This window comes from Bactrocera latifrons, unplaced genomic scaffold (genome assembly GCF_001853355.1).
Source record: "Bactrocera latifrons isolate USDA-ARS-PBARC rearing strain unplaced genomic scaffold, ASM185335v1 scaffold_147, whole genome shotgun sequence".
Lineage (NCBI taxonomy): Eukaryota > Metazoa > Arthropoda > Insecta > Diptera > Tephritidae > Bactrocera > Bactrocera latifrons.
Genome location: NW_017534930.1, coordinates 656,710 through 667,939, shown reverse-complemented (window position 1 = coordinate 667,939; position 11,230 = coordinate 656,710). Strand labels below are relative to the sequence as shown.

The 11,230-nt window shown below is 41.8% G+C and overlaps 1 protein-coding gene across 2 annotated transcripts in view; it reads left to right on the top strand.

Annotated features, from left to right (window-relative positions):
* The window catches only part of LOC108965727 (fringe glycosyltransferase), a 124,943-nt gene that overhangs the window by 85,030 nt on the left and 28,683 nt on the right, over nucleotides 1–11,230 (top strand). For both annotated transcript variants that reach the window (XM_018928317.1, XM_018928316.1), the window contains exon 4: nucleotides 1,262–1,364. In XM_018928317.1, coding sequence (XP_018783862.1) covers nucleotides 1,262–1,364 — 103 coding nt within the window. The remainder of the gene's footprint in view (nucleotides 1–1,261; nucleotides 1,365–11,230) is intronic.

Genomic DNA, 11,230 nt, shown 5'->3' with positions numbered 1-11,230 from the left:
CCAAGTAAACTGCCAATGTCCCCACCGTATTCTTTCAGCAAGTTGTTAGTATTGTTGTTATTGTCACATTGTGGCATTTTGATTAATATACCATTATGAACAGACTAATGAGGAACCTTCAACGGTCTTCATCGCCCCTGACAACTGGTTGCTTTGAAGACGCACACACACAGTCTTCGAGTCATTGTAGAGTTTCGCATAATAAATTAAAAATCAGCAAGAAGATCTGGTTTCGGTAACGCTTGTGTCATTACCGAAATATCGTTTATCGCATGCTTTGAGATGACTCGCCACAGAACCGAACGCAATGCAAGCCACAACCCAACCAGCCCGTCAACCAGTCAGTGCCGGTGAGTCTGCCTGCTAGCTGGTCGATTGGGTAGATCACAGTCCCGGGAGTGAGTAGGAATGTGGAACAAAGAGCGGTGGCATAGTGTGTGGTGGCGGCGGTGCAGTGATCGGCGAGTGTTCGCGGCAGCCGCATCACATTCAAGCATCCGAACGGAATTTTGATTAGGACTACAACATGCCCACTGAATTTTTGTTAAACGCGCGTTGGATTTTGAAAAATGTGTGTATCCTCCTGCGACCGTTGAGCTGCCTAGCCGGCAGCCGCATTACTGCTTCACTTGCAACGCTGCCGCGTCAATTTCATTTCGTTTTATTCGTTTTTATTCGTTGATATTCACATGTATTTGTATGTGTGCGCCGATATGCGTAAATCTTCGTCATCTCAAATGGTTTCGCTTTTTAATAAGCGGTACGGCAAAGGGCCAACCATATATGTATGTATGTGTCCATTTGTATATGGTGGACTGTGCCAAGAGGCGATTTTAAATATTCCAACAATTTTCGTCCAATTAAGGTGTATGTATGGCATATGAGGCACGCACTTGCGGTATGAGAGTGAACAGAAATTCGCAATATTGTATGTATGGCGTTTGGTAGGTATCGGGCGCTGCCAGGCYACGCAGATAAGCTCCGTATGCGATATGCTCGTTTCTGCGGCACTGGGAAGATTCTGTGTTCAGCTACCCTKTACCGTTGCGCTCTCCATTTGTTTGATTGGTCATATGTGTCTGTTGTGTGCGCATGCGCCATGGCATTAGCTACCGTTTTTGCCGCTGCTTATCCGGCATGCTTCTTCTTTMTTGCTTTTTTTGTTTGCTCATATTTATTTGCTAGAGAATTTATCACTAATTAAGCTGATTTTCGGTGATATGCTTTAATCATTATTCGTTTGGTATTTGTGTATTTTCAGAGGGACATCTAATTAACACAAACTGTTCGCAGGGACACTTTCAGGAAGCTTTGTGCTGCAAAATGTCTGCGGAATTGGATGTCTTCCTGGCCAGTGGCAAGAAGTAAGTTTWAATAAAATTGAAAAATTTAAAGGAAGGTCTTTAATAAGTCCACTCAGTCGTCTGAGAGTTAAGAACTCGCGATTATTTTACTGTAACTTTTCCTTACTCTCTTATAAAGAAGGCTTACTCATTTAGCCGACCCTAGCTTACCTGGCCTTGGAGATGAGTCGCCTGGAACAAATTATGTTTTATGCTGGATTCCCTCTACATCCAGCAGTAATTTGTTCCAGGCGACTGATCTCCAAGGCTAGCTAAAAGTGTACTTGAATAGGTGTTAGGTGTCACTTCGGCATTGGYATCATACTCGACTCGGGTCGGGTTTAAATGGCAATACGAATGGGAGGAGTTTCATAAGGAATTGAACACAACGTTTTTATTCCTCAGTGGATAAGTATGGACTAATGGTTCTGTTGGCGATAATTCCAACGGCGTAATATACATAGTATTCGACGGCTCTAAGGGTGATATAGAAACAGTAGAGGACTTCTTCTTTAACAATCCATGAAACTTCTTCTGTAGTAATAAATAAAATGAAGGTTTTGTTTGGTGCATCCCTTCTTGGCCTGATTGTCATACAGAGCGCTGTTGCATTCAGGCTAATAAAGGGCTTAAGTGTGTCATTGCTGCAGAACGATAGCATTTCCGATGATGATGTGGAAAGGGAGGGGTATCTAGGAGTAGAAGGCTTCTAGATGATTGGGTCAAGTGCAGCGTTGGGACAATAGTCCTTACGAGGGGCTCTAGATGGTATCCACTAGTCCACTAGACTCTACTAGTCGAAATGCCGGACAATTAGGGTTGCTTGCACGTGAATTGTTTAGGCGGCGAAGGGGCTTAGCCGAGACTTACGGTTAGCTTCTTATGTAAATTATGTGTGCGTGTAATGCGCGTATGGGTTCTAACCCCTGTTCACCAGTATGGAAGTGAAACTCGCAGTAGTTTCGGCTACGAGATGTTTCCGGAGACTTAAATCTAGTATCATGAAGAGCAGGGGCCATTGTAGCTCGCGRGAAGAACTGACACTATGTTAGTTGAATTTGGAGTTGCATTGCAACCGGGAGCCGAATCCAAAGTACGGCAGAGGTTTTAGATGGTCCCCAACCCCTAGCAAGGTGRTTAGCATATCCATTCCACACTGCCAATTGATAGTGAAAATGCATGGSAAATTTCAGGCCAAAATTCCGTGCAAAACAGCAGCTGGGTACACAATTCCCCTAAGCTATCTTAGATCATTCAGCTCTTTCAATGGCTTGTGGGAGCACTGGACCTTAGATGAATAGAGTCTTAGAACATTAGCAACAGTGGRCGCACCACAAAGCTAGATAGAGTTGATAGCGGGAAGACCAAAAAGATTTTATTTCTAAAAAAAATGGAGCTTAGTAATATTATAGCGCTCCTTACAGCGCACTTAATCTAAAGATCCCACMTTCAGGAAATGGAAAAGTGAACACGGCAGAATGTAAAGCATGCGCGGAGATTGAAGAGATTATACAGAATTATCTGTGCGGTTGCTTAGCCATCATCCGGATAATGCGGGATATATTCCACGACTCMCAATGCTACAACTAGATAGCTATTGGGTAGTGGGATGCAAAAATGCCCGGTCAGGATACTGAGTTGTTGGATAAGACCATCCAGAAGCACAAACGACCTAATAATGTCCTAAGTGTGACCGCCTATGGTCTGACGCTCATACTCTTTCGAACCAAAGCAACAAACCAACTTGAAAATTGGAAAAATAAAGTAGAAAATGCTATTTGGCAGAAGTTTATATCCAAAATTGTACAGAGAGCGTTTAATTCAATATGAAAGGATCAAATAATTGTTACGCAAAAGGCTTGCAAACTCAACTCCCTAACCTCATTTAATATCAGCTTTWTATAATGTCCCGGAGTTGCATCAACTAAAAATGATTAAATTCGCATCCTCAATAAAAATGCTCCCTTTATAGTCATTTGTATGCGAGCTGGGCAGATTTTYGCCTTTAATCCATTGTTTGCTTTGTGCGCGCCTACAAACAAAAGCCGTTTRAATGTTGCAGCAACAGCCTCCTAGCAGCAATTTCGCAGCTGCAATTCRCGCTATTGTGTTTTGCCATGCCCAACACCAGCGGCCGGTGGTGAGTCTCGCTCCCCTGCGATCGGCGCAGACTACAAGGGCAACCACCAAAGCAGCCACAACAACAAGTTTGTGTGCAMCATTGCGGCTAAACTGTTGACCGCATCTGCATATAAAATTACCAACGCCAACATACAAATAGCGCACGAAGCCTATGAATAGATAAAGTGGCTCGAGCATCGATTGCATTGCGGCAGCGGCTGAGCAGCCCGGGCAGCACCAGAGCAACGCCAGAACAGCTGCAGCGAGTGCAACAACCGACACTGTTGGTGCGGATGCTGYTCGCATAGTGTAGCAAAGCAGCAGTGCCGTGTAGATGAGGTGCCGTCATTGTCMTTGCCGTGCTTGTTGCGCACCACGCATGCAAGTACATAGTTGAGTTGCCCACCAGCGCTTGCAGCGAGGTTGCAATGACGGCAGGCGGGCATGCAGTGCGGTTCATTGGCCTTGCGCTGTTGTTAGTGGCATTGTGATGGTGATTTGCATTTGATCGATCGCATAATTACGGGCTTAATGCACACACACACACACACACAGTGCTGCATACGCATGTTGGCACAGACGTGGCATGTTGCAAGTTCGCTTAGTAGTTGCTTGTGACATGTGTCACAAGTCAAAGTTCACAAGCTCGACAGTTGTTTAGTTGTTTATGAGGGGAGGGTTGGCGGGTTGGCAGCGTAGGCGGTTTGTCACTCGGCAGTGATGCCTTAATTCATCGCAAACGCTCACCGACATTCATACGCATAGGTATCTGTGATATTTTGCTGTAGTCRGCAATGTTGCAAGCTCGCAATCGACTTTTGAATTATGTACAGCGAGGCTCTGCTGCACAGCACTTCTTTCATGCCGTCGCCTGCTTAAGACCAATTAACGCTTTCACCGCCACGTATTAATAAAAGCTGCGGTAATTCAAATTATATACTTTGTCTTGCACATAATAGCAAAGTGAAGCGTCTATGTGTGTTTGCGCCAATAGAAATTTTCATCTAGTCAAGTGCGAATAAGCGGGACTCTAATGAATGCTCTACCACTTCTAAGTGGCAACCCACTCTGCCACAGTCTAGGCACTGTCGTTGTGCTTGCCACTGTTGCTTGCCGGCTTCATGTGTACGACGCTCTATTTAACTGATGGAATTGATGGCAAAATTATTGCAGTTGCCAACTTTAACAAGCCCAAARTCAATTGCCTCGGTGATTATACGAAATGATTCGGTGGAATCTCAGCTGCACACCATTTCGCCTGCAYCGTAACCTTAACAAGCCATCCATTAAATCATCATCGGCAGCATCGAGTGCCTGTTACGTAATTATGCATGCGAGAATCTTGTGTGAAGTCGAAAGACAGTTGCCTTCTACTCCAGTCATCTACTCAGCCATAAATCTGCTAGGTGTGCGTGTGTGCACCCTTAGTAAATGGGCTTTAAGCGCTTTCAGATTAGGAGCTGACATTGCAATTTTATAGCTTCTTTGCTTCACAGGTTAATCAGCTGAGTTGCAATTGCAGGAATTGCTGTATTTTTATTCTAACTGTATTTACTAAATATATGTTCTAAATTTAATGACTTTAATTTAGTGTTAGTTATTTTTCAAGATTTTTATGACTTACTTTTTTAAAATGTTTCTTTCAATAGGACCCTGCTTACCATAATTCTAAACGATTTTCAGTTGTGGCTGCGTAATAATCTCACATTCCCCTATTGTGAGCACTAATCGGTTTTAMTCCACCTTCGTGCTCATGAGTAAAACTGCTGCTTCGTGTTCAGCCAGTTCCAAGCTCACAAAAAAAAAAAAAACTATACGAGTAGACTATTTACACACTCACTGCATTTGTTTCTTAAATCATCAAGTTGTTTAGCCACTGCTGCTAATATAACACGTCACCTCTGTTGATTGTTGTTTTGTTAGCACCCGTCATATACATAAGACATTCCATAACAGCGGCCTAAAACTGACCCTTATGGTATTTCATTCGAGATAGAGAGCTCTTGGTGCCTTCTAAAATCACTCTTCTGTTTTGAAAACAGCTCATTATAAWATTTATGAGRTTTTCMTGRGCGCGTATTTCATCCAGAGCTTTGATTACTTTTCCTAGTATGTCAATTTGGCTTTCTGCTTGCTAACTCCWAGCGRTTTCTTATTATGCTCGATTTTGCAAACAAATCAAATGTTGCACTTTCCGGGGTCGGGTTGGTTAACACTTCTTCTTTTATTCAAGTGTTATAAGTTTAAGCGAACAGGCGAGCTTTCGAGGTTATTGCTTCCTAMAGAGTTCTGTTGGGTATGCCAACTATTCTAGGCACTTTGTTTTCGATTTGTTTTGCTTCCGTACATAGCGAACGTGACTCCGCAGCATTGTTTCATCGCTTAGCTTAAGACATCCAATAGTGCTTTGGAAGTAATGTTTCGACGACCTTTTCTATAAGCTTTGCTTGATACTCACATTTTAAAGCGTGTTCGTTTTTGAGGTTTCCTAAATTTTTTAAGAAAAAACACGAAAACTTCAAATTGAATGTTGAATCTTTATTATCATTCGAAAAAGCATTCTTTGGCATTTATTTCTTGAAGATTAGGTCTTCCAAATGTTGGCCGCGGCTACGTCCATCCATTTCAGGCCAATTTTCTTTGACTTTTTCGAGCATTTCCAAGACCTGCATCGAATAGGCTTTTGACTTAACATGTCCCCGCAGGAAAAAGTCTAACGGTGTGTTATACATTTACTAAAAAGTAAAACTATCTGCTGACCAAAGTGTTCTCTCAATAAATCCATTGATTAAAGCGATGTGTACAAAGTGGCGCCGTTTTGTTGAAACCAAATGTCACCGAGTGGACAAGCTTCAATTTCAGTCATCAATTAGTTGGTTATCATGTGCTATATGCGTTTTAAGTATAGAAACTGTTTTCACTTCATTATGGAAATAATTCCACATGAAATCGATTAGTGCAATTTCGGCRACAAACAATTCAAAACACCTAGGTTGATTAAGCATTCCAAATAACTAAGAAAGAAACTCGCTCCAAATTTAAACTTGAAGATTACAATATGATTGTGTTTCAAACTTGTCGTATCTACATGACGAGGAGAGCAYTGAAGAAATGAGCTCTTTGTTGTACTACTTAAACATCGATTCTGCTCTATGCTATAACAAAGCCACAATAGTTTACTTTATCCTCAGTGGACATAGAATTGATGTTGAGAAGAAAATTTGTAAAAATTGCAAAAACCGATGTAAGACCAAATCTCTTATTAGTTTTTGAACTCGGAGCTTCAGTAGAAAAAAGAGAAATTTTTTTGATAATCTTCAGAAGTATCACTCTGCATACTTTTAGTTTTGTAAAACGTTGCCACTGATTGCGTAATACAAATAACACATTTGCTTTTGCGGAGGAAGAGAGCGTAAGTACGTAAACCATAGAGCGCACACATTTATGCTCACCCTGACGGAAAATGCTCTAGTTGCAAGCTGAATTGGTAGCTTTTACTCACAAACGTATGCTTCTACTTTAAACAAAAGGTGTGCGAGTTCATTTCAAAACACTCTAAGCGTTGACGGACAATTGATGYTCGTTTCATTATTTTCACTTGCGAGTTAAGCACAGTGAGAATTCGGCAAGTTTGTTGGGAACCAGAGAATTTTACTTCTCACTTTTCCTACAGTGTATTTGTTTTGCAGAATGTTAGTATAAATGTGGCTATGCAAATTGTTTGCAACTGCAGTCGAGTACCACAATATTRCTGTGGTGTCTAGCGCATGCATTGCCCAATCTTATTGCAACGTAACCAATAATTTCGAGCATTGCAGATTGTCGAAACTCTATATATAAACACGAGTACATGCCAACATATTAAAAAGAATGTACACAAGCATTCGAGCATGTGAGCACTTTGTGGCAGCTGTTACTGCCCAGTTTAGCTGCAACAACATTGCATTTGCATATAAAAGTGCACATAAGCGCAAGTAAATAGTTAAGCATATAAGTTGGCATATTGCTTGTTGTTGCTTCGCGTGTTGCCTGCAAGCAGTGCACGTGACCAACATTTTACGAAATGAGAAGTTTCTACACCGCACCGCAGCGCACCCCCTTGCCCGKTTAGTATGGCGCACAAAGCAAAGCACGAAGGAGTTGACTGTCGTTGTAGTTCCGCTTTGCAAGAAAGAATTGTTTATTGTTGCTTTTGTGGCAGCTTGGCTGAGAGATTGATTTACTGATTTGCCGGTATTTATGTTCGAGTTATGACTTTCAGTTGGGGCACAAGCAACCGAATCTATTGGTACGGTGTTACCAAAGTAAACACTGCTTTGCRAGTTAGCAGCTGAGCTATTAAGTTCAGACTTTCATAACGCAGATTGGAGCTGATAAAATCAGCATATTTATTTATTACTTTTTTAATTTTGCCCACAGTCGATTTCATTGATGTTGTTGCCACAGCTTAAAACCACACCTATTTGTATGTACGGCAGCCTTTTTTTATTGCTTTGGTTGTGAGTTCAGAACTGGTGCAGCCAGTCGAGAACCTTGGCCGCTTATACTGCAATAAATTAATTTTGCACATTGCGAAATAGTTCGCTTTAATAACAAAACAATTATAAAATAACTAAACAGCAATGCAGCTGCTATAGATACTTTATACAGATATGTACACTGAGTAAAAATATAGCTTGTTACTTGGAATCCAATGTGATGTTACACCGCTAATAATTTGCATACAAAAGTAGCAAAATACTCAAGAAAGGAATGTTATTGTTGTCTTGCTTTCTCTTCTAATGTATTTTTGTTGTAGTGCCAGAAAACATTCCTGAAGTAAATTCGAGGTATGGTGCCAAGTCAGTCCTTGGACGGATAAAAAATTCAAATCCCTTCCGCTTATTTAGGCCCAACTCTCTTGGGAACGGCCTCTTCTACTCTCGCTCAGTTTTCCTCAAACGAGCGYTGAATATTTTTCCAAAGCAAAAGTTCGTATATTTTCCTAAAAYCATTGCAATTATCGCTCTACTTTAAGTGTTCTTAAGATATGTGTTACAAATTTCAGAATCATCTCCAAGTGTCCAGTGTAACGGATGGTCAGTAAGAGCTGTTTGATTGCAGTGTTTGATTTCGCCAAGATGTTAGTAACACCCAAAACGACCTCATAAAGTATATTCTGTACATATAGTATGTACGTATGTAAATAATCAACGAGAGGACCTAAGTCGATTTAGCCAAATCGATGTTCGAGATATTACTTTGAAATTTTGCACACAGTCTACTCTTTCCTGTAGTCTTCTCGTTCTGTCAGCCCATGTATTGACATCAGACAGTCACCAGTTAGTATTCATGTTTTTATCATGTGCCTGCAGTCCTTTTAATCGAGTGTCAATAGAAATTTTGTGTACTTTCGATCTACCCTTTTKCACATKACTTTTGCAGTGAACATCGGGTTYCGATTTTCTTTASCATGCTTCTGTTCATATCGTCATCTAGATGTTGATCATGTCTTAACATGTTAGCCATATAACTTTAGTAGTCGTCCCACCGATTCCGCAATTTTCAGTGGTCTATAGGTGGCAGGTTTAGTACTAGTTYCAGAGCCKCCATTGGAGTTGTTCTTAAAGCTCCCATTATGCACAGCGCAGCGAGCTTCTAAACTCTTTCCATTGGCTTCCAGTAGGTGGATTTCTGTACGCGTGCCCACCATACTACTGCACCGTAAAGCAGAATTGATCTTAAAATAGCTGTGTAGCACCAATGAATGAGAGAGAGAAAGTACCCTCATGTTGTGCCAAGCGTCTGCCTAAGATCATATAAAGCATTGCTAGCATTTCTCTAGCTTTTTTCCAAGTTGTGCTTCCACAGCAATTTGGTGTACAAGACTACCCCAAATTACTTGGTGCAGTCCTTGTGAGAGAGAGTTGTATCCCATTTATCGAAGAGAACCTCCATAGCGGGATTTTGTGCTTAATATAATCAGATCCGTTTTCTCCGGCTTCAATCTCAGACCCACTTGCGATGCCCATTTTGGAATGTCTTGAAAGTAAAGGTCACAATACTGCTGTGGGTTTGGTCTATAGACATCTACACGTTATTAAAATTGCAATGTCGTCCGCTTATGCCACTACCTTAGGGTCCTTGCCTTCCACGTTTCTTAGCAGCTTATTCACCACTAAGGACGTTGGGGAACGCTCCAGAAATGAAAAAACTATTTACTAATCAAATAAATTTTTTCAAATACTGAATGCTTTAGGCGTGGCGTCTGGAAAGTGTCCAACCGAGCAAACAACTGGTATAAAGTGGCATAATAAAATTAAGAGATATAACAGCATTTAGTTAAACCATTGTGGAGGGGTATCAGAAAATCGACTTTTGCACTTTGGTTCTAAGATTTTGTGCATCTTTTCTCTCTGTGTAGTAGATTTCAATCGCAAGCTCTGCTATGCATGCAATATATGAAAGAACAGTTACTAACTGATTTATCTGCAAAGCCAAACATTGTTGCGTTTTGCATTGCAAACTGTGTACGGCCACCAGCGCAACACGAATAAAATGCAAAATCAAACAACAAACAACAAACCAAAACAACAACAAACAACAACACCAACACCAAACAGCTTGCACCATTTTAAATGAGCGATTGATTAGCGTTTGTTGAAGGACGCGATCGATGAATTTCATTGCAYTTTGGGTGCGCAGTTTTTCATTTTGTTGCACTCTTTTCCCGATTAGTGTAGCGCCGACTGCGGACTGCGCTTTTGCACTGGGTGTTGGCCCATTAAACTGGCCAAAGCGTGACTACAACTTTCACTCTAACTATGGCCGACACTCGAGTTGCGACCGAGGTTGGCCAGCTGTCAACGTTGAACTCGAGCGAGTGCGGTTGCTCACTATAACTGTGGGTTATATTTTTTCTCGTTAGCAACTTCGTTCGTTTTTTGCGATTGCATGTTTCGCTGGCTGGCTGGCTGGTTGTCGCCGCTGCTGGTGTGGCATGTCTAATGCTGAACGACAACAGCGATAAATCCGCTTGTGCCGTAATTGGAGTTGAATCGACGGTTCGACTCTGGCGCGCCTGGCCAGCTCGACAGCAGCGTCAATGCCTCAGTGGCGGGGACAAGAGCGCGGCGTTGAAGGTGTGTAAAACACGGAGCAAAAAAGCAGCTGAGACTAATTGGAAAAGGAATAGTAAAGCTAAAAGAAAAAAAAGGTAAACTCAAACATACAAATGCCCAGGTGTCACTTGAATTGCTCCAGTGTCGACAGTGGACTCAGCGCTCTGACTCGGTTACAGTTCAGTTGGAAAACAAGCAGCAAGCAGCAGGCCTATTGCTGGCGGACAATTGCTTAAGAGCGGTTGTCGCCCAATCGCCACTTCTGTCGGCTGTCTACTCACCTATGCGGCATTCTATGCCTTTGTCTGTCTCGTAGCTAAAACGGTGCTTGATAGGTGTGTGTGTGTATGTGTTTGATTGCTGTTGACTACTCGTACTCGCACAAGTATTTTTTTCCTCTTTGTTTCAATTTGGTTATTGTTTTCGGTTAGCTTTGCTATGCGGTTGACATGTTTTTTGGACTCAGTTCGTGCCTTTGTGGCACCCCAAAATGTTCGACAAGAATTCCCGTTTCTCTTAAATTGATTGTGTTGTGATTTCAGTAGAAATTCCTGTGGCTTAAATTTAGCTTAGGTCATACATTAGTGCGCCAAGTGGGCCTACTTGGTTATACAATTACATGCGAGTATGTTGCAGGAAGTACTCAACATCGTTGTTACCGCAAAT